Raw genomic sequence first — 24692 nt, 5'->3', positions numbered from 1 at the left:
ATACAGTCAAGAATCACTTCCACCGATGTCTCACACCCCATAAATTTATACACACTATCCGTTTCCCATCACTTTTGCAGCGCATGGTATTCGATGATTCTATTGTTTGCATTAGTGCTTTCCCATATTATTGTGGACAAATCTTTCAGTTTCTCGTCCCACACTCCCCGCATTACAGAGGAAACAATTCTAGTATCGCCGAAACTTCCTTATTCTGATGTGACAGTAAAAATATTTCTTCATGCCAATCATTTCAAGTAAACGAGAAAGACTTCCTTAAATATATCGAGACAGAACCTATAAATACAATAATTCTCAAAGACAGAGACAAACGAAAAGAAAAAGAACACTCTTCTTCTTGGATTTAATCCGTCATTTCTCTGTCACAACAATGCAAATGGCGCAATAAAATTACTTTCGGGTGGAGACTCCGAAAGAAAATAAATACAGAACATATTATCGCGACAGGTCACGCTATAATAGTGTTGGGCGGGAGCACCGATGAAAATAATAATGATTTTTCAACAAGGAAGTCTATTCATCCACGTGTTTACATTTTACGAGTTCCATTTAGAAACTCGTAAACTTGTGAAACAATGTTGAATCGAATATACACTTATGATATTGTGTAAATACAATTATGAGAGAAGTTAGCATTATATTAAAAAAAAATTCTCTATGAAACTCATAATTATTTTGCAAAAATCTACAACGAGAAAACACTACAACAAGTCTTGAACTATCTGATGAATAATAAAGCAACTATTTTGATAATAACATAGGCGGAATAGACTTGGAAGTGTGGGGGGGGGGAAGGCCAATAGGATGATGATGTCAATTCATCTATACATAAGATCAGTCGACTTCACCTTTGTAGCCGGGGGCCCCCCACGCCTCCCCCCGTATCTCCACATCTCCACCCATGACTGGAAGCAGTGAACATTCCACTAGTGATTCGGAAGTAGAATCTGAAACAGCTGCAGATTCAATATACAGGGGCGCACTTAGGCTCCTATACCATAATATTTAAGTGATACACACTATAATTTATGAATGTTTTTATACTTTCATAGTATGATAATAATTTTGTAACCTTGAATATTTGTCTGAGTTCATTATGGCATTTGTTCCCAATATCGTACATGGTAATGTTTATGTGAATCACCAATTATTATAAAAAGGGAAATTTATATTATGTAAATAGCGTATATTATATAAATATATTTGTAAATATATGTGAGTAATTCAAATGTGATCGCAGCCGCCCAGCACTGTGAACGGAGACTGATTATTCCCGTTGCACTTTCATAGCACGATAATAATTCTGTAACCTTAAATATTTCTAAATATTTCGCGGTGATATTTGTTTGTAATATGTATTACCTTCATAGTAATGTTTATGTACATTCCCAATAGTATATAAAAAGGAAATTTTTATAATGTAAATAATATATGTGAGTAATATTCAAACGTGTATGCCCAGCACTGTCAACGGAGCCTCTGTTTGATTATTCCAGTCGCAGTGGAGGCTCTGTGTGTGTACATTGCATATTCCGTAAAAGGAAAGGGAAACAAAACTGCCCAGCACTGTGGACGGAAGCTTTGTTTTTTCGTTTCCCGTCACAGTTGGAGGCGCTGTATATATTTTTTGTATACTTTGTGCATTTAGACCATTCTAAAATCTCTCCCACTTCAACATGCCAGCTTTTTCTTCTTTCTTGCCCACAAGTCTTTTCCACACTTCTTTCGAAATCCCAGGCTGCGGTCTCCGGCCCTTGTGTGCCACTGGGCGCACGTGCATTTTTTCTCCCTAATCATCGGGTTCAGCTAAACATTTTAGTCAAATGGCTAGTGCGTTGCATCGAGTTGATGGCTGTCTTCATGGGGAGAATGACGCGAGTGATTCGATACTTGCGAGCACGGGGCAAGGGGAGCCACCACTATAAATCTCTGCTAACTTTTCCGACACAGCTCTGCCTCTCTTGAGGTAACGGAAGTAAGGTGCTTTGCATCAGTCCGGAGTGGTTCTATCTGTCTATCTATCATCTATGAAACTCAATTGCCGTCCTTATCACACGCGGGGTCCCGGTGCGAAAATAAATTTGGGGTTCTTTAGCCTCAATTTTATACATTTTGTGTGTCTGTGTGGCGGGAGGGGGAGAGGGAGATTCATTTATTATCACAGAATATACAGGATTGCTGAAACATATTTATTTAGTTATGAAAATTTAGAATAAATAAAAAAAACCCCACATAATTGATGAGAGAAAAAAAAAATTCCAGAACTATGTGTGATGAAAATTTGAAACTGATGAAAGGAAAAGTCCCAGAATTAAGAGAGAGACAGAGATGAAAGAAAAAATTCTAGAAATGTTAAAAAATCAGGATTGATGAGAGAAGAATCCCAAAATACATGAAAATTCAGATTTAGTGAGAGAAGTTTTTTTTAGAATATAGTCCCAGAATGTTGATGGAAATTCAGAATTAATGAAAAAAATTCTAGAATCGATGAAAATTCAGAATTGATGTGAGAATTAATTCCAGAACTGATGAAAATTGAAATTGAAGAGAGAAGAAAATCCCAGAAAGGATTGAAATTCATAATTCACGAGAGAAAAAGGTCCCAAAATTGATGAGAAAAGAAATTCCAGAACTGATTTAAATTCAAAATTAATAAGAAAAAAATACAGAATTAATGAGAAAAAAAATCCAGAATTTTGATGAGGGAATCACCCTGTATATATCAATAAAGTATTTCAGCAAACGTGTTCGTGTATTGACTCCAAACGAGTAAAAAGAGCCCCATTGAATAACGGCCTTTTAGTTTTTATTGTTAATCAGTCACGTATCCAGGTTCGAACACTTCTGCTGCTCACCGATGGTCAGCTAAAGTTCGTTTTCTGCGATTTTCCAACGTTGAGCCACGAATGCGCGTCTGGTCTTGCATTTGAAAAAGTATCTTCATAGGGAGCGGAAAGACGATCAACACGATACGGTGAAATCTCTCTTTCTCGCACAAAGGCGAGATAAGAAAAAAAAGCCGTCCATAAAATAGGGCAGTGGGTGACCGTCACTCAGGAGCAAAGCCGCTTGTAAGTAGCTCTTAATGCAGCTTTGCTCAGGAGTTTGAAATGCATACTTTTATTGTATAAGGGAAATTATTAAGTGTTCGTATCAGAATCAGAATTTTAAGGTTATGCCTGGCCCTTAACGCGGGCCATCTGCCACCATACGGGCTGGGGACCCATTGAGACCCCCGATGAAGAGCAAGACAAGAGCGTAACGTATATGTAAGAGTGAGTGCGTGTATGAGTTCAGAAACGTTTTTTAAATTTTTTTTGTCAAAGTCAGGAAAATGGTTAATTAAATGGTTCTTGGAATTTTTTTTTAAAATTTAAATTAAACGACTAGTAAAATGCCGCCACTGCTTCACGTGATTAGCATTCTCGTCTCCCATTGGCTGAGACGTGATTTTGATCTCGCATTGGCTGAAATCTGAAAAATACATCATGGGCGGAGATAGGGGGTGGGGCGTCAAAAGTGGAGTGGGAAGATCTAATGTATATGTGTGTATATGAATTGACATCATCAACATCGGGCCCCCCCCAGCAATAATGACCTTGCCCCCCCCAGACTTCCAAGTCTATCACCGCCTATGAAATACATGTTTTATACACAAAAATATGTTAGTGGCAAGGCGAGGGAAAATAGAGACAGGATTAGTACGATTATTTTTCAAAGTCGAGAAAAAATAGAGTGAGAATTTTCACAAAAATTATGTGAAAATACGAGTTTTCAAGAAAATTTTTTGTTTTAAGTTTTTTGAAGAGGGGTTCTTTGGTGGTGAGATAGATTGTGAAAAGAAGAGAAGAAAAGTAGAGATTTTGCCATTAAATAAGAATTTTCGCTGCGGTGTTAGAGCTTTGTATGATGAAGCCTAATCGTTAACGAAGATGTTTCCTGCTTCGACGAGGAACTTTTCGAACACAGCTTGCTTCTCTTTTTTGGTTTTTAGCGTCAGCATGTCCTCCAAGCACATTTTAGCGTATTCAAACATGTAGTATGTTGAATTGGGACAGGCAGCCGAGTCAGAGTCCGAAGATGAGCTTGAACGCTCAGCACGGGAGATGGCTGATTTTGTCGTACAGGATTCGGCATCTCTGTGCTTATTCTCGGCGACGGGGCTGCTCGTTGCCAGGGGCTTCGGGAGTTTTTCGTGCAGTCCGTAGATTGGTTACTCGTTCGGAGGTCGTAGAATGAGAACTCGGCGTTTGATTGGTTCTTTTCGGTTTTTCGGAATTGGAATTTTTTACCGATGGATTAGCTTGCAGTTATTTTTTCTATGTCGGGCTCGATAGTCTGAGCTGATGCCTTGGGCTGAATTTTCCGGGACTTGGCGAGATTTTCGCGCACGCATCGTAGGAAAAATGTCTCGTTGCTGTTTTTCCGGGGGAAGATGCCGTGACTCGAGCTAGGACCTTGACCGTGTATGCGGTAGCTGATGCATTGTGTGTTGGTGTCGAAGAAGCTTCGGGTTGTAGCTTATTTAGTTCGGCTATGTAGGCATCGCATTTTTGTAGGACGCTGGTTGAGCAAGATTGCAGTTCACGCACACGGGGGGGGGGGGGGGGCATTCCTCGGATCTTGCGGCACCGTTGTCCCGGGTGAGAGTCAGTGCATTTGATGCATCTTTCCGGGTATGCACATTTACTTTTTTTGTGTGACCAGCGTTGACAATGGGTACATCTCGATGGGAATTTTAGGTTTTGTCTCTTCTTGAAAAATTCAGTGTAGACTCTGACGTGTCGAAGTCTGCGGGCACCACGAAGTGCCCGCGAGAATTCGTTGTCTAGAGCCCCGTTCACATGGGAAATAGAAAGAGCGCGGTTAAAACGGGCTTCAAGGATTTTTGCTAAAACCCGTTCACATGGACAAGTTTTTTCACCCCGCTTTCCGGAAGTCGCCAAAGTCACGTGGGTCGACCGGAAGTCTGTTAGCTATCCCATCGATCCTTGTTTGTTTACACATGGAATCCCACGTGGAGTATCTCGATTTTTTTCTGATCTTCCTGAGAAATCATATTGAAAATGCTCTGGATGAGAGGAATGCTCGAAGCAGGCGAATGATGAGAGTAATGAATGCCATAATTAGATCAGTTGCATCTTCATTGGCATTAGCCTTTCCACAACCTTCACATTCCACGTATCCCAATTATCACTGAAGGCATTAGCCTTTCGTCAAGACCGCTGTGCATATTCTATCAAATGATGAATTCGAAATTTTTAGAAAAGACATATGCGTAATTTTACACTTACCTGGATTAACATTTTTCATGCCCACATCCAGTCTTATCGTGGGTGTAGTGCTGTCACGACACCCAAGAACAGAATCCATCTCTTCATAAAACTGGAAATTGTGCTTGCTGCTCGCACCGCTCCGTCTTAAACCATCTCTCGTTGCTCGATATCTTCGTTTCAAAGATTTCAATTTGGTACGGAGTTGTGATACCGATTTCTTCACGCCTGTCTCCGCCAACTCCTCGGTTATTTTACGGTACAACTCGCTATCGCGAACTGTACCGTCGAATTTACCTTCTGCAGCATATTTTTTATATATTGCTAAAAATTCTATTACTTCCGCCTCTTTCCACCGATCAGATGTCACAACGATGATCTTGGCCGTGACGATGAACGAACTGAAAATCTTTTGAATCAACTCTGACCCTATCTTCCAATATGGCCGTCAGGTTTTTCCGATTACCCGCGCAGAGAATTATGGGAAAGAAGGTAACGACCTCTTTTCATCCTCAAAACAGCGGAATATCAATCATAATCACTCGATTTATAAGAGGCATGATCGAAACCAAATGTGCATCTCATTACTTGGTGATGCACAAACTTAACTGTTTTGCTGTTCATTTTGTGAACGATCTCTGAATCCCCCTCTGAAATTTTAAGATTTATTATCTCTGTTAATATTCGTCGTACAACAAAGAAACTTGTTTTGTTTTCGAAAAGACAAACTTTTTCTAAGTACAGTCGAATCTTGTTATAACGAACTCCAAGAGACCGGAGAAATCACTTTATTATAACGAAATTTCATTATAAAGGAATTCCAGGTTTTTGGCATTCCTCCGATGTAAACTTTATATGGGGGATTAGAAAAGTGTTCGCGTTAAAACGAGATTTTCGCTATAACGGTATCCGTTAAAGCGGGATTCGACTGTACTATAAACACGAAGGCTAGAATATATATTGGAATATATTAGTAAATTGGTTTACGCGTAAATGCGCCATAATATGAACATTTACTTCGTTTAAAACATTTTTGCAATCGGAAGTTTTTGCCTACGACCAACGGTTGAGAAGAAAAAGGTTTGGGGTAAGGACGTCCTTGACATTCTGCACGTTCTACTTCTGTTCATACTTTGGAGTTACTTGTATACAATGTCTTTCGTATCTCATCAAACTGAGAATTGTTTGTTGGTTGGAGAAACAGATAACATTCTGGATATACAGTATAATACCGTACTCTCTATGCACTTGCCGGCATGCCAGAAAACAGCGAGGAAGCCTAAAATGCCGGGAATGCGAAAAGAATGTGCTCGAGTGGCACTCGAAGATAGTCAGATGCTCGTCTACCACCGTGGAGGTTGCCGTCTGGTGCCAGGTTCGAATCGGGCTTAGAAATTCCGCAGAGGAAAGTTTACGAGACGCATGTAAGGTTAAGTATCAAGTCAGAGAGTTGTCAGTCGTGACCTATCATCAACAAAAAAGATTAGCTTCACGACCCATGGGACTGTTTTTTTTTTCGAAATTAGATTTGTAATTTTTCGTATGTTTTTTTGTATGTTTGTTGTTACCCATCTTGGAACCCCCTCCGAATCAAGTTTGAGTCGGGATCTCTAGGTTAAGAACCCTTGTATTAAGTAGCATTATTTCGTAGTCCGCAGTGATCAGCGTCTATACAGAACGTTATTTTTAACTCATGGTAACACTCGTTCATCTCACTCATTATTTGTTCATTCAAAACATGCCACGACAAAATGCTATTTTGTATATATTATTTGTACCCGTAATTGGTCCCGTAACTTCTTTTCATACGATAATAAAAATTCTCATTCTACTTACGGTCTTGTTTGGTTATTACCTCATAAATTACCTCCGTTTTATGTAATGCCCCATTTCACACATCATTCTATGCATTTATAGTGCCTCGCTTGACTTGAGAGTCTTTTTGCTCTGCCACACACATTAGTTCTAAAATAATTTCGTTCCTTCATTATTTCACACCTCGATGTTATTGTCATTCAACATTCTGTGGATGTTAACCGAATGCCTTGTCTCGTTTTACTTCGAATGACAAATGGATATAATCGAAATATGATTTATGACTAGACAATGAAAAGAATCGATAAATCATTATTTTCCAGTCGCTTCACTGCTAGCTGGATAGAAGAAAATGAGGTTCTCCCCTCATGTGATGAGAAGGTAAGGAAGAAGTTTAAGAGAAAAGGGTGATAAAGAAAAGTCAAACTATGAATAAAAGTCCCTCATTCAGTCGAAAAATCAGTTCATTTGTAAAAGAAAGTGAAACATTCGTTAAACGGTTGATTTTTTTTGTTGTTTTTGTTACACGGTCGGTCGTACTTTTTGAAACAAGTGAACGGTGAAATACCGTATTTCTTGGCGTAAGCTCGAAGTGGAAAACAAAAGTTTTGTTCACCAGGTATAAAAATTAGCTTTCATATAATCACTCACTATGTTTGTAGTCCACAAACAAAGTTTCGTTTTAAAATGCTTATCAAATACTCAAAACAAATTGATTATTTTATATTTGATACAATTGATTATTTTTATTTTATACACACAATTCAGTTTGTTGGTATTTGAATGCTATACGATAATGTCAATTGATATGGAAGAGTAAATAATCCTTTACCTGCTACAATTACAGAAGGTCACCACCGAAAAATTCGAATAGAGGAAAAACCACGACATTCCTAACGTGGATGCTTGTCTTCAAAGGATAGATACAACCACGACATTTGACTTGCACAGGTGTATTCCCCCCCCCCCACCGCTGAAGAGCCGGGGGAAGATTTGGTAACCAACCAAAGTTGGATCCCTGATCATCATTTTTGTGGTTATATTTAATCCTCTGAAGACGGCACCCTATTGTTTGCATCGAAACGTATTAGAGATTTAGTGTTTTTTCCTTTATTTGCCTTTTTCGTTACTTCCCTTCTGTAATGATGTCAAGTACACTTGTGTTTTTTTTATACGAGTCGAAAGTAATTTCCGAAATTATGTTTACAAAAATTATCGCAGAAGATAATCCCAAGACAAACCTGGGAGATGAGCAAACTATCAGTAAATAGTTACTTTAATCACTCAATAAAAGGAAATGCATTTGTGAGTATCATTCTTAATTTACTTAATGTTTTCTCATCTTGTTTTGTCAATTAGATTTGTAATGAGATCAGACAACAACATAACTCTATAACTGCAGCATGTCGGCTACGTACAGATTTCTGCTGGTCCTGGGTAAGAACTCATTGAATTCAACTTCAAAATTCATCCCTCAACTGTATGAGTATAAATGAAATTTTACTTCTACGAGCCTTGTTGTGTTGAATTATTTTTTTCAGAAACTGTAACAATTCAAAGTGAAAAAGTCTTTAAAAAAAGGTTTTTCGCTTAACATTTTTTTTTGTATATTTAGTTTCACAAATAAACACTTTTCAAGTTTTTAAAGTGTTAACTGAACTTTTAATTGATAACTGACTTATAGATGCTTTTTACTGACGGGAAAAGAAACTATAAATTAGCTAATTTATATAGTAATAATAGAAGACAACTTATATAAACTTATTTAGTACAAAATGATGCTAGTATTATAGAATGTGGATACTGTACGAATGAATCATATAGGTGAGTAACTGCAAGCTTGACAAGTATGCATGTTCAATCTTTTTGCACAAGTATTCGGAACTTCCTTTCGGCCTCCACACGGTACAAACATGCTTTTAGCAGCACCAGTTTTTTCAAAGGGAGCGATTCAACAGAAACTCACCGACAAACAATTCCACACATGAGTAAGTGAAAGAGCAAATAAATGAGTTTGTGGGGGGGGGGGGTTAAGTCAATGAGTGAGAGACCAAGGGATTGAGTGGGTGATCTGGTGAGAGCCGTTTTCTTCGTTATTTTTTTTTTTTTCTAGAATTTACTTCCACAATTAACTTCCAACAATCTTCAAGTACATCTTTTAACAAACGCCACCACAAACCGAAGCTCACTCTGAAGCGTGAAGAATACTCGCATATACACACATATATGATGTTTGCACAAACGTTGGGCCTGATTATCAAATCCTCAAGCCACTTGTACATTCGCGATGCTTGCTCAAAATTTCTCATATAAATGCTCAAGCATGGTTGCACAAAACGTTTGCAAATGCATGCTTGTCAAGCTTGTAGTTACGTGTGTAGGCCCCTAAGTTTGAATGGTCATGGATACCTAAAAATGGTTATGAATGATACACATTCGTAGGTTAACTGAATCACTAGTTTAAAGAGGGGAAATGAAAACCACACGTGATAACGAACGGATCTTGAATTTGTAGATCTATTATTATTATTAGTTTATTAATTCAAGCAAACAAAAACCGAAGAGAAGAATGGCTAGTTTAACTAATATGACCAATTTTAACTATGATTTTTCCTCTTACAAAGTGAAATTTAAAAACAAAAAAAGAGGTTATTTTTTTTGATTCCTTATAAAAACCGAGTTTTTAGATTCGTCTCTTTCTTTAAACCGAAGATTCATTTCCAATTAAGATTTATGTGAAATGCTATAATATATCGAGCATATTAATATATTTTTCAGCACTGACCTCCAGAGCCCTTTTGGAAAAAGCCGAAAAAACAAAGGTGAGTTCTAGTATTAGGAAATTTCAAGTCATATATTTTTCTTCACTTTGTTAGTCTGCTACTTAAAAGTTTAAATGAATTTTTTTCCATCAAAAATTACACATAAATATTTATGCTTCATGCTTCGGCGGCGAATTCAAGAATAATATATCCGATAACTCGCTTAGTCCCCGCTCCTGCGAAACGCCTATGTCTCCAAGTTACTCTTTCGGTCACTCACATGCTTGTACACTTTCTTGGTCACTCTTTTGGTCATTCACTGACCTATTCCCTCACTCATTCATTCATCATAATCTTTATTGATTTAGGCAAAAAGCCATTGCAATATCTCGCAACAATAACAAATACAGTACGACAAGAATAGTACAAGAACAAATTACAAATAATCATTTTACGAAACACACACGTACAGTAGTTATTATAAATGATTCCCTCTGTTTGCGAGTCAGTTTAAATAATTATGGTTAGTAAAATATGTATATTTTGCAACATGTAAATAAATGAATAATTTAAAAAAATAATATTTGTCATATGGGGAGATTCAGTCCACAGAAAGATCTCTAAAGCCCCGTTTACATGTGCAATATTGCGGTAGCCTTGGGAGTTCTAGCACCCGCTTGACGACTTTCTTCCTTCGTAAGAGTGCGTCCGTATTTCCGATTCTGGAAACCCGCGTCGTCTCCGATTGGTAAAAACCCGAATTTCAACTTTTATTAGCTTGAAATTTGATTTTAACCAATGGGAGACGACGCGGGTTTCCAGAATCGGAAATACGCACGCACCATGTTCACACTCTAAGAAAAGAAATGGGGGAGCAGTCACCGGTGAAAATTCTTGAAGCGAGTTTTAAACCCGCTTTTTCTATTTCCCCTGTAAACGGGGCATATTGAATATTACATCAAGATACACAGAAAAATGGATGTTATATTAAGATGTGAATTTTTTGAAGTTGTTTTTTTACGAAAGAAAAGTTCATCTCTGCCTCTATCTGGAACCGAAGAAATTTTTCTTTCCTAAAAAAAATCAACATATTCAAAAAATGAACATTTTCACACAACATCCAGTTTTCTGTATATCTTGCATAAACAAGTTTAGAGATGTCATATAGATATTACATCAGACAACAAATGGATCATAAAAGTGGTTCTCAACCTTTTTTTGCCCGTGGCCCCCATTCAACCATTTCTCATTCCTGTGGCCCCCCTTTGTGACCATGATTATTTCTTACCACCTTACCCCCCCCCCCCGTTTTCTCGTTAGAAGAAAATTATTCAAATATTGTTTGAAGCATAAATATGTTTGAATTTAATTAATTTTTGATTTAAGAAAATAATGTAAAAGCAAAATAAACATAATACAATATAGTAAAAAATACAATAGATTATTGAATTATTTTCAATCAATATAAACTTTTCACTTGAAAACGGTAAATCATCAAGTTGTTACTGTTTCAAATTTTTTTTTCTTCTGAAAGGGGTGGGGGTTTACGTTTGTCCAGCAAAATAACAGTATAATCTTGACTCAAGGGGGTTATAACAACAACACTCTCTTTTTCGTAAGCCAATGATAATACATATATCAAGGATATAGATTCATACCGTAGCCATACTCCGAATTAAAAAGAAAATAAGTGAGAGAAATTTTGAAATATTTGTTTGAACCATTCATTCCATATATGCAGTGACAAACTGTTCATTTTAAATGGCTGTTCATGAACTGTTCATGAGTTCAAATAATTTGTGAACATATAATGATTCATTACCAGAATTTCAAACTCATAAGAAATTATGAATAATCAGTTTTCAAATAACAATATTGGTTTGTTCACTTTAATTTCGACACGGTGAGATTTGTGTTCAAAATCTGATGTGTCTCGTTGGATGACAAGATACGTCCAAGTGGCGAACGAAGCAATGTGAGAGTTGGCTTAAACACAACACAATATTTCACATAGCACATAATAGCCCCAAATTTTTTTTGTTGGCATCAAAAGAGACAGTATAACAACTTTGTAACTGGGTTCTTGAACTGGGCCCATAACGCTTTGTTACCTATGCACCTTGTATATGCGTGAAAAATAATAGTTTGAGATGAAATATTCCAAAAAAATTGACATTTTTGCGCTAAAGTAGTTGAATTTCAACAATTTAATGTAAAAGCAGTCCCTCTTATAACTTTAATAATTAAATAAATGAAAGAGGGGTAAGAGGGAAAAAGGAATGGCCAAGAGGGGCTCGGTTGTATGTTATAATATTAAATGCCTGCAAATTCCACTTGTGCGCAAGGGTATCCGCACATCAGTGAGACCCCTATTTATGTCTCCCAGTTTTATGACTTTCGCATTTATGACACGTTTGACTTCGGTCACGATTCATCCGTATACCTTTCAACGTTAAAATATTTCATTTAAACAAAGCCCAATTCGAATTTTACATTTTTACTTCAACTCGAATTCCAAATTTTTGGAATCTATGGACATCATTTCTAACTATCAAATCCACGCAATTTTGAAGATTGTGAAAACGTGTCACCGAACTAGTTTCGCATGCGTATTATCAACACAAAAACCATAAACTTTAATTTGACAGATACGAAGAGACGCATTCAGCCGCTTATGGGCATTTCAAATTGACCATTTACGTGAGAATGTATTGCACTTTCCTGAGAAATCAGCAAAGGTAGCGAATCTCAAATAAACGGATTTAACCCTTTAAGCGGTTTTTTTTTTAATTTCCTTATCCACATTAAAATCAAAGCGTGTTAAGAACCCGAGATATTTCGGGGTGACCGAAATAAAGCGGATCAAATTTGACGCGATATCTCGGGATTGCCGCTGTAAGGGTTAAATAGTTTGAAAAGTGGCCTACGGCCTTTTAAATTTTTTTTTCTAATGTTCACAGCATTGTTCTTGTAGAGTATGAAAGGGGCATTGAAATTATTTGGGATTCTGCAGGCCTGTTAATAGAATGTTATAATATATATTAATAATATATAATGTATATAATACACACACACACGCACAATATAGGTTAAAAACCTTCAAAGAGTTGCTGGTGGTGTCAATCTTAAACGAAGTTACACTGTATTAAGTACTCGTAATACAGTAGTTTGCTAATAAGCAAACATCAGTGTTATATATTGAAGGATGCATATGCATAATGGAATGAAGGACAAACGCCATCCAGTATTTCAGGGCCTCAAAGTTTATGTTATGAATTTTGACGTACTTCTACACACATGTAATGACATGCGTACTTTGCGTAGTTGAGCCTTTCGCGTATAAGTATAGAGATGAATAGAGTCCCGAATTACAATCAAGACCCACGTTCCACACTAATTGTTCAGACTCTAAACAAACACGTAGTACTAATTTATCATTGAAATTCAGAAAAAAAAAGCGTGCAACTTTTTTTTCCTATAGTAACCGATAAGTTTTCGACTTATTTCTGTTAAAGACCTTATTTGATATTTTAAATAGAAAAAGCAATACAAAAAAGTTTTACCTCCTTCTAGATTGCCAAATATGATATCAAATCCAATAAAGTGACACTCTGTATATAAATACATTCGTCTCGAAACCTTATAATAATGTAACCCAAGCTTATGACAATTGGATTGAAAAACACACAATAAAATCATTATACGCTTATTTTCATGAAAGACTTCAAGTGATAAATTTCATCTTTAAACTGCTCAGATCCTATGGTAGACATTGAAATATATCCTGCCAACCAATCAAAAGTTTAAATTAATTTTTTTCGATTGGCAACACCAGCGTCGAGGAGAACGGACGCGTTTTGAATTGCTCTATTGTTTACATTTACGCTAAAGGCAAAAATAGCGACAGGAAAAGGAAATGTGTTTTATATTTTATTTTATTTATTTTTTAATGAATCTTTATCAATAATCAACCGATATGCCGATCTCAGCAGTGGAATTCAGGTGTCGTGTTGGTCATTTTTTGTGTGTAATTTTCCCTAAAACGCGTAAATATGTGGACCAAAAAGGGCCATGCAATATTGAAAACTCAGTAAATGCGCGCCATATTCTGCTGTACTTACTTGCTGCAGCAATACGTATGACATTGCTATATCGCTCTGGTATTGAACCTAACCCCGGACCTACTACTCCAACAGATAATGAAAAAACTCTGTCACTGCAGGACTTCGGTTTCAAGCCACAAAGAACACTACAACGTACCCCGACTTCCGCAACTAATTTTAACTCCAAAAGGCCACGGGTTTTGTCGTCACCTGATCTAGCAATCAACAGTCGATCTTCAAAGTGTGAGTGCTAAAATTATTTTTTAGAAATCAAGAATTTACTATTATGTAATACAAGGGCCGTTAATGACCTTAAATCGAAATTTGAAACTTTTGAAAAACTTTGCTCAAACAAAGTCAGATGTTGAAAACAACCAGCAGGGTTTTATCAGATCGAAACAATGAGTTGGAGTCTGAGATTGCCACTATCAGATGGAAACTTCTCGATCAGGAGCAATACTCACGGTCAAATAACCTGATTTTCTACGATATGGGCAGAAAAAAATTCCAGCTCCGGAGAAGACGAAGACAGACTCAAGAAATATTTGCGTGACGTGGAAATCCCGAATGCCGCCTCTATAGCATTTGACATTGTGCATGTTCTCCCGCACCGTGGTGATACGAACCCTCCTGTTATTGCAAAATTCGTAAAAAGAACTGACAAAAATGGGGTACTACAAAGTTACCGTAAAATGAAGCGTGCAAAATTTTCAAAGTTCAATCCAGCTTCGGATTCAAGTGCTTAAAATGTGAATAAAAGTTCAAGCGAAACTAATGATCCAACAGCAATGAGTAATCCACCAGAGGAAAATTTCAGTCATACAATTCAACGTGTAAAAATTAGCGAAGGTTTCTGTCATGCATTTAAAATAATTTGAGAGTAGTTAAAACCAATTATGAGTGTTGCTATATCTAAAGGTAAGAAAGCGAGATTGCTGAAGGATTGCCTAGTTATAGATGGTATGCGTTTTACTTATGATTTAGATTCGAATACGTTGATTTCAATCAATGGACATGATGGTTTTTTGAGAACATTAATCAACGATTTACCTGTGAACAATAGACAAACGAATAAGTCCTGAAAATGCGGCCGAGTGCCCGTAAAGTTAAAATTTCATATAAATAAATTGTCTAAATATTTTGAGAACCGGAACCTAACTTTTAAAGTAGACGCTGGAGTTTCTAGCCAGCAAAGATCTAATTTAGATGATGAGGTAATATTCGGTGATCATAATACTATTCTGGACGAGAGTAATTTTAATTCCGATTTATTGCTTGCAGATCGAAGTGTTGATTTGTTGCTTATATCTCAAAATGTCAAGTTGAATAAAGTTGATGATCAAATCACACACACTGATTTGACTATTTGTAACCGAACTGTCGATTTAAATGTTGGTCTGTGCCGTGTTTTTAATATTAACAATCGAAATGGTAATTCAAACGACGAAAATCAAAACGAAAATTTTTATGTTTTAAATCGAAGCAATATAATTAACGGTGATCACGATAATTTTCAAATTGTCGAGGGAAAATATCTTAGTAGCCAAAACGAATTTAATATTTTCTACTGGAATATTAATGGAATTTTTAAATAAATCGCAATGTTTTTCGGCGTATTTCTAATTTTGAAATTTTCATTCTGAGATCTGGATGTCAAAAGATATAGTGTCACCAATAATTTGGAAAGACTTCAAGTTATTTCAAATAAACGCATGTAGAACTTACAAATTTGGTAGATGCTCTGGAGGTATAATATTTGGAATCAAATCAGGTATTTCAAATTGTGTACATTTTGATTCGTCACAAAACTGGATTGTATGTAAAATTAATAAACTAAAACAAATTAATGTAGCTCCGATCGCGATTGCCGGAGTTTGTTTACCCCCGGGCACAGATCATGATCATTTAATTTTTGCTTTAAAAAATGTAATTTTCAATTTGATTGATCAAGGTTTTAATATTATATTGTGTGGAGATGTTAATGCACGTATTGGACTGAAAGGTGATCTGTATACGGGGGATAATATTTTTCATGGTTCCCTTATCCGTAATCCGTTATCAGTTTTCCACGCCTCTTCTACAGTTTGAGCCATGGCCTACTCTGGCAGCCCCACTACGTATATTGTAAAACTACTTAGATTACATGCAACAGTTTTCTTTCCCTCTTGCTAATGTTACTTAAATAGAGAAAAATGGCGAAAAAAATATTCTATGCATTTTGTCTGAAATTAAATTTTTTTTTATCAGTCTTTTTACAAATTTCTTCAAGGCCCCCTTATCAGCAGCCGTGGCTCCCCTTTTGAGAGATTTTGATCCCCCTTGGAATATCCTAGGGCCCCCGGTTGAGAACCACTGGATTAGACGATTGTGACTCTGTTCACATTTTTTTAAAAAGGCAACGAAAGAGGTTGTGTGCCTGGGTGTGTCGAAATATTTTTGCATCTAAATGACTTGTAAGCTGAACATACCATTAGTACGTGAGTCCAGATCTCAAGTTCATTGGAGTTAAAATATGTACAGGAAGCCTACTACTACTAAACCACACATGTACCTCGTCCATATTCCTTTGCGGAACCTCTAACGAATTGGTACGTGCGGGAATGTGTGTGTACGTGTAGTGAAACCTGACGTAAAATTTGTTTCTGCGTAATGCTTGTTATGTGTAGTGCTGCCATCTGTCACCAGTTTTTCTAACTATGAGTGAAGTGTAATGATTGAATAATTAATTGTTGTAGGCCTGTTGCTCTCTGTGGCGAGACTTTTTAATGGGGAGATCGGCTCGCATTTGCGCCTCGAAGTTGGGAACCACAGGAAACCAACTTCAGCCGACCACCACCATGGCGACGGTGGGGTTCGAACCCGGATCCTCGCGATGCGAGTCCGTCATTATGACCACTCGACCACCACAGCGGCATACAGGAAGCCTGCGAATCGATTTCAAGGATTCTCCCGTTTATGAACAACCTATTTGCATCAAAACGAATTTGCACCAGAGTTCTTTTAAATGTTTGCATGTACATATGTTAATTGAGTGTAGGATGACAGGAATATAGTATTGGATAATAGCCGGATCACTTGAGTTCAAAAACTATAACCACTGTTGCCAATTATTTTCCACAAATTTGCAGACCAATCTCATTTTTACTCTCCTCGTATCTATCACGACGTTTTAAAAAGCACTGTTTTGGAAGCCTATTGGCGCTATTTTTCAACATTTTCTCAATCCTGAGTCTGTAATCTTAATTTTGTAAGAAGTGTGGTGTTCTGCACTGAATCATTACAATCCGAAACACTAATACAAATAAACTTTTTTTCTTTCTACAGGCCATAATAATTGATATCAACGATTCCGATCCCGAGCAAAGTAAAGCCGTCATCACAGACTTGAGTGAAGAGGAGCAAGGGGAGTCCGCCAACTACATGTCACCAACTGCAGATTATTCCCCCAATTCAAGAGTAGTTCTAAACAAAGACGTTGGATACGTTCTGATAAGACCAGAAGATGCTAAAAAATTTCAAATCGACAGTTCTTTGGAGAATGGTTCGGGTAGAAGTCCCACTCGATACTACCTGGTGGAAGAAAAGCCTTCAACCAATAACAGGACTTCATTAGGCCGTGATTATTTCAACAGGCATTCGGGTTCTAGCAGTTCCGAAAATGACATGGGCCTACTTACCCCTCGAGAATTTGACGCTTTCATGAGAGACGGACCCTCACACTACCAGGCAAGACAAAATAAGTACCCTGCGAAGATAGGACCTCCTCCACCGCCTCCCGTGGATGGCGCGGCTGGTCGCAACCAACAAATGCATTCTCAACAGCAGCATCCAACATTACCTCATGTACCTGATGCTTCTCAAAGGGCATTACCACTCTCATCTCCGCTCGGTCCCCGGTCGCCTCTGTTTCCCAAGCCGTTCGAATTCTTTCCGCACGGGATGCCCCACGGTCCGTACGGTCGACAACTACCTTATCGCCATACTTTCACGACCCCGTCTTATGCTGGTTTCAGGTTCCATACCCAATTTCCGAATTTCGGTATGAACACGAAATTAGGAAACACGTTTTTCGATTTCGGCAGTTTCCGTGGCCCATCTTTCACGGAACCGGCTCTACATCAACACAGTCCGGCGAATGGTGGGAGCGTGAATCCCGAGAAGATAAACCCTTCTTCGGGAAATGGACACCCGGTTGACTCTTCTTCTATTTTTTCACGTCCAACCGCTCTGGCCGAAAAACTCCGCAACTTATTCAACTCGAACGAGAAAAAGTTTTCTGACCTTTCACAACACAATCACTTGAGTAAAAATGTGCGCGACCACCTGGAACACAGCACGAAAAATCAAAAAGAAGAAGGGGAATATTCTCTACTGATATCACCGAAAGACTATTTCGAGGTTTCCAAAGAAAAACCGTCATCAGACTTGGGACTCGGGCCATCTATTTACATGCATGACCATCCACCTGTGCCTTCCGTTCCCGGTCGTCACAGTAACTCGCCGCCTTCTGGAAAGGATTCCAGCTACAACTACCTCCATCCAGATACGGCTGAAAAATTCAAGTCTTCGCATGAGGGGGGACCTAAAAATCCCGCTAATTCATATAACAGCCATCCTCCGTCTGGACAAGGACATTATAATACTCCATCGTCTGTATCGGAGCCGAACTCGTACAATGGACCATCTTTGGAACCAAACTCTTACTATGATCCTCCAGCTTCAATTTCGTATAGCAGTTCTTTACATTCCGATCCGAACTCCTTCAGTGGTCATACCCCGTCTGGTCCGAGCTCTTACAGTGGCCCTCCATCAACTGGTCCCGGTTCTTACAGTGGCCCTCCATCAACTGGTCCCAGTTCTTACAATGGCCCTCCATCAACTGGACCGAGCTCCTATAGTGGTCCTCCGTACTCCGGTCCAAACTCTTACAGTGGCCCACCATCAAGTGGTCCCACCTCCTATAATGGTCCTCCGTCATCTCGTCCAGGTTCTTATGGGGGTCCACCATCAAGTGGCCCAGGGTCCTATGGAGATTCTCCGTCATCCGGTCCAGGCTCTTACAGTGGCCCACCATCAAGTGGTCCCAGCTCCTACAGTGGCCCTCCGTCATCTGGTCAAAACAGTTATGGCGGTTCTCCATCTGGACCAGGTACTTATAGTTCATACAATAGCCCAATGTCTCCCGGATCACCGTTGTACGGTAGTCACAGCTCACACGATGGTACTCCGTCGTCCGGACCAGGATTGTACAATGGACCATCCTCGACCGGATCCACCTCATATAGTGGTAGTTCAGAACCAGGATTCGGAGCATACAGCGGCTCTCCTCCATCAAGTTCATACAGTGAATCTCCACCATCGGTATCTAACCCATATAGTGATCCGTCACCACCGCTATCCAATCATTACGGTGACCCACCACCAGCTTCTGGTTACAGTTCTTTCGATAGCTCAGCTTCTCCACCTTCGAATTATTATTCCAACGAAGATTCGTCCCATTATTCAGCTCCTGATCCTCTGCAGCCTCCTAAAACTATATCTTCGTCGTACTCCTCCTCCAGCGATGGCCATGGCCCTCAGTCTGCTCCCCCTCATCATCACCACGAAAAATATCCAAACTACGACTCCTCTTATGAATCTCAACCCTACGGGGGATACGGAGGATCCAATCCATCTTATTTTACCGAAAACGATGCCATTGATAATTCCGGAATGCCTCCGGGAAAATTCGAACCTCCACGGAAACCAACCAATCTGGAACACGAATCGTACAAAAGTAATTACCCTAGGGATTCTTCCTTAGAGATGCCTGAACAACATAAAGCGAAAAACAATTACGAGCCCGTCAGACCGCCACCTAAGTCATCTCTCAAAGTGAAAAAACTACATCCTCCGTTGCCACCGCCACCAAAAACTTACTCAGCCGAAGAGGATAACGACGACAAAGCAAGGGATCCTCCTAGAAAACAGTACAACACGCCTCTCGGACCCGATCCCTATCGCTCACAGGATCAGCAGAATCACCAACCGTATTATACCTCCCATTTCAACGCTAATCCTCATTCTGTATCGTTGTATACGACATCTGGCTACAGTCCCGGTTACCATTACGAGAAAGAAAGGAACTACTATCCTCATACTTCGGAACCCAATCACTATCGTTCAAACACGCCGATCGTTCCAGCAGACCGCCATCGACACTACGATCACCACTACCATCACCATCATTTCCCCGATGACGTCCCGCGGTATTACAAAGCACGATATGAGGACGACGATTCATCGATGAACGACGATTACCACCATCACCAAGGCAGCTCGCTGGATGGTAAACCGCCTACTCACCATCAAGAATATGAAATCAAAAGCATCCCACTTCAGTCCTCTTACGGAAGCGGGGTCCTTCCACCGAAGGTTTCCAGTGACGTGAAGCCGCCGAAACCGAGGAAGAGGCCCAGGCTGAAGTATTCATCGAAAAAGGCGCGGAAGTCGCCCATCTCTGAAAAAACCCACCAAGATTACAGGTCTCAACCCTCGAGGAAAACGTACGAAGTAGAATCACGGCACGTTTCCAAGAAAGCCGTGGAAAACTACGCTGGTGATGAAGGGGACAGTCACGCTGCCATTCCCGGCGAACCTGGAAGGGATTATCCAGTTATGAACAGGATACCGGAAACAGATTTCTCGTGCTACAATAAACTGCCTGGATTTTATGCTGACGTCGACAATAGGTGTCAGGTAATGAAATGAGTTTTTCCTTATCCCACACCAAGGGCAGTCTTAACAGTATTGGGCACTCCCGGGGGGGGAAGTGATCTGGATGAAGGTGCCTCAGAGTGTCACACCAACCACCTCTACGGGATATCCCAAATTGTTTGCACAGCAGATATCTCCGCAACCATTGACTTCAGATACATACTTTCATTCACAAGAAGTTTTCTAATGACGTGCAGAGAGAGTTACTTAAAATTTGTTTGAGGGCTCGTATACATGAAAGACTAAAACAATCAACTTTTTATACAGTTTCCGTGTGCTAAAAGTTCCAGTTATTGAAACAGATCTTGCTCTAAAAAGTCATTTGCAAAAAAAATTCATATTTTCAAATGCAGTAGTTGTCGAGATGTTAACTAATATATAAAATCGCTATGTTTTATGGTAACTTATCACTATGTTGACAAGTTTTCATCGGCTCAAAAGCTGTCATTTTTTGGGACTATATAAATAGAATGAACTCAACCGTTCTATATTTCCTTGTTCATAATAAATAGCAATTACATTTTTGACAATTTTTGGGTGTTTGGTCAGAACACGATATCTCCAAAAAATGGCTTTTTGATCTAGCAGTAAGTCTTGCTAATTATAACTAATTAGAAGTGAGATAAATGCACGAATACATGCGTACGGCTAAACAACATGCTAATGTATGATATTTGTATTTGTGTGTACGTTTTATTTTTGATTTTAAATGACAATGACAATTCTTATATCTGAAAAATATGATTTTGGAGTTATGTTCTGATAACATCACACAATTATTTTGACAATTACGGAATTTTTAAACTTTGAATTTAATTTACGCTTCGTAATTTGTGAACCACACCCTCAATCGTTGGCGACAAATGCTGGAAACTGAAGTCAAATTAATGTTGCAAACGACTTCTCAGAGTCGAATTTACATTTCACCAATTGGAAGTTTTAGCAAACAGAGGGGGTCAAAAGTTAATTTTATTATTTTTTTTTATGTGTACGACCTCTCTAGGAAAATTTTGAGTAACAGCACGTCATTTGAAAACTTTTTGTATTTCTAAGTGAGCGTGTTCCTAAAGTCAGCGGTAGCAAAGATATCCGCTGTGCAAACAATTTGGGACAGCCTGTATTTTCAATTCTTGCATATGATGTGTTACTAAATTTTTCATAGCATGGTCTCGTAATATGAGGACCCTTAACGCAATTGAGGATTCTGGGTCTTGCGCGGGTTGGCCCGTGCTTTAAGAACCCTGTGACATCAGATTTTATTTTGTCCGAAAAGAATAAAAAATTACACGGATAAAGCAACATTGCACTGAGAGAAATTTAACCCCTTCGCTCACAAGCGATTGGCAAGAAATTTGGATGCTCTATACTTGGCGAATCAGCGATAAATATGGTAACTTTGTCCTAATCTAACCTCACGTTAAAACATAGGGAAAAAAGTAGAAGAGAAAAAGAATAATAAGTTGATAATAATGTAGGTACACACAAAGTATAGATTACTTTTCACGCTCAGCCCAACCTGTTCTCTTTCACGCTTATAAGAAAGATACATCATATGTAGGAAAAAATTGCTATCAGCAGGGTATACCAGAAAACCAAGAGGGGGAAAATTACAGGGTTGCGACAAAGCTTCGCGATGGTGGAGAGAGGAAAGAAAACTGCGAACTTTGAATTTATTCCACGTTTGGACGCAATATCACGTCCTTGATCGTAAAATAGTTTAATTAAAATTTACCGTGACTCATCATGATTGATTTTTTGGTTTTCGCCACTTTCTTTAGGTATCAAAAATTTTTGTATCGAAATATTACACGCTAAATTTCTTTCAGTGCAATAAAGAAAGGCGTAAATTTTTTTGACTAAAATTTCTTTTTGATTTGGGGAAAAACTTGAAAATAATGATTATAAAAATTTTAATTTTAATACGTCCCCCAACTACCCTCCTCATTTCATGAGCATTTTTTTCCCTATTTTTGCCGATAATTTATCATTATCTTATTTTAATTTTAGAAGCCGTAGAATGTTTTTTCCCTTTCGGATACTATTCATGAAACACCTAGGTGTATATATATATATATATATATATATGTTTTTGGGAAGAAAATCTTCTATATAGTCTTTGGCCGTACGTAGCCATGAAATAGCTTTCATTAAAATAAACTGGAAAATCTTTTCGTATCATCTTTCTTTTCATCGTTTCAAAAATCAAAGTCACAATTATATATAAATTCTCCTATAAATATCATGTGTCTCAATGTCTGAGAGGCGGAAGCTCCTTATTTAATCATAGAAATAATATAATCAAGCTATTTTTAATACGAAATTTAAAGTGGCGGCCACATTGAAAAAAAGTGCATTCAATGAGGTGCGGATTGTTAGGCAGTGATTCAAAAACCCCTCCATACTTTCAGTACCCTTACAGATAAGATCAAAATTCTACCCGGGTTCGAACCCCACCGTCGCCATAGTGGTGGTCGGCTGAAGTTGGTTTTCTGTGGTTCCCAACTTTAAGACGCGAATGCGAGCCGATCTCCCCTTTGCAAAGTCTCGCCACAGAGAGCAACAAGTACAAATGTAATTCCATCATAACACATCACTCACTTCCCTTCTGAAATATAGATGGCGGCACTGAAAAATCAAACACAACACTATATACGCATTCAGACTGTTAGGTACACACAATTACACATCCGGCACAACTCACTAGGTAGTAAATTGCCCATAGATGGTGATAGACCTGAGTTGTGCTCGGTTTGAAAGAAAGTATTCAGGGAGTGAAGCGTGAAGGATCGACGTTTGTGGGTGGAGGGCGCACAAAGAATTTTTCACAGAGAGATTTTAAGTTCCAAACTTCTCTCGAAAGGCATACCATTATAATTGATGAAATAGAGTATAAAAGAATACGAGAGATATTTTCTTTTTACCGAATTTTCTGTTGACGGGGGAGGGGGGAGGTGCACGAGTCCTTTATACCCCGTCCTTGTGTTCTATCCCCAAAATATATATCGATATTAATGACGTTAATACGCGATCGTTAACATTTTTTATGTGTTTGTATAAAAGTATGTCATAAAAATGATATTTTATGAATGATATTGATTTAGTGTGTGTTAATAGCTTATCTTGTGTACTTTTTTTTGTTTTGTCAGGTGTATTACCAATGCAGCGAAACAGGTAAAGTCCAGAGCTTCTTGTGTCCCAACGGGACTCTCTTCAACCAAGAGACGTTCGTCTGCGAGTGGTGGCACAACGTGGATTGCCCAAACTCCGAGAGGCACTTCGCCCGCAATAACGAGTTATACAAAATCCCAGAACCACTGAACTACAAGCGGACGAAGTCAGTACACGGAGAGCCCAACGAACGACAACGGGAGCCGGAGAAATATGTCCAGCTGAGGCAACCGAATCTCAGATACCCCAGTCCTCCACCACCATCGGATTCCCATCAGATATATGTGAATCCGAACCCCGAAATCAAACAAGGTGGCCATTTCGATAACGATTACCAACAGAGTCGCAGATCGGAGAAATACGAATCGGAGAAACTTGTGCAGGACGAAATTGTTATGGTTGCCAAGAACGAAAAGAAAGAAAGCGAAACATCGTGAAACTAGTGACTGTGTAATTATGTATGTAAATGAGTCGAACTCTTTTTCATTTGTACGGACTTTTTGTACGTGGACAATGAACCAAAAATATTATATGCCATATATCGTGGGATATTTGAAAGAATATGGAGAATTTTAACCAGGAAAAGTTGGAAAAACAAGCTTGTATACGTCTCCTCTTCATTGGAGGAGAAGGTGAAAACAGATGAAAGTTGTACATGGTTTTTTGACTTCTGTCTGTGCAATATCGGTTGAAGAGCTTCCAGTAATCTGGAACTCCATGGATTCAGTCCCATGTTTCATTCCGTCGTCCCAGACGTTCCGTAGTACGGAAAATCAGGTTAGAAATGTAATTGA

At 38.6% G+C, this 24692-nt stretch overlaps 1 protein-coding gene across 1 annotated transcript in view; it reads left to right on the top strand.

Moving 5' to 3' along the window:
• LOC149064499 (uncharacterized) overlaps positions 1-24361 on the top strand; it is a 36847-nt gene extending 12486 nt beyond the window's left edge. Inside the window, exons 2-5 of the mRNA XM_089254981.1 lie at positions 8469-8546; positions 9888-9931; positions 17299-20712; positions 23877-24361. Of these exons, the coding sequence (XP_089111107.1) occupies positions 8513-8546; positions 9888-9931; positions 17299-20712; positions 23877-24335 (3951 nt within the window). The 5' untranslated portion in view covers positions 8469-8512 and the 3' untranslated portion in view covers positions 24336-24361. The remainder of the gene's footprint in view (positions 1-8468; positions 8547-9887; positions 9932-17298; positions 20713-23876) is intronic.
• The last annotated feature ends 331 nt before the right edge of the window (positions 24362-24692 follow it).

Source organism: Pholcus phalangioides, unplaced genomic scaffold (genome assembly GCF_987345545.1).
Source record: "Pholcus phalangioides strain wild (caught in Gottingen) unplaced genomic scaffold, Ppha-v1.0 ptg000042l_1, whole genome shotgun sequence".
Lineage (NCBI taxonomy): Eukaryota > Metazoa > Arthropoda > Arachnida > Araneae > Pholcidae > Pholcus > Pholcus phalangioides.
Note: the sequence above shows the minus strand (reverse complement) of the source record. Positions and strands in the feature narration are given on the sequence as shown.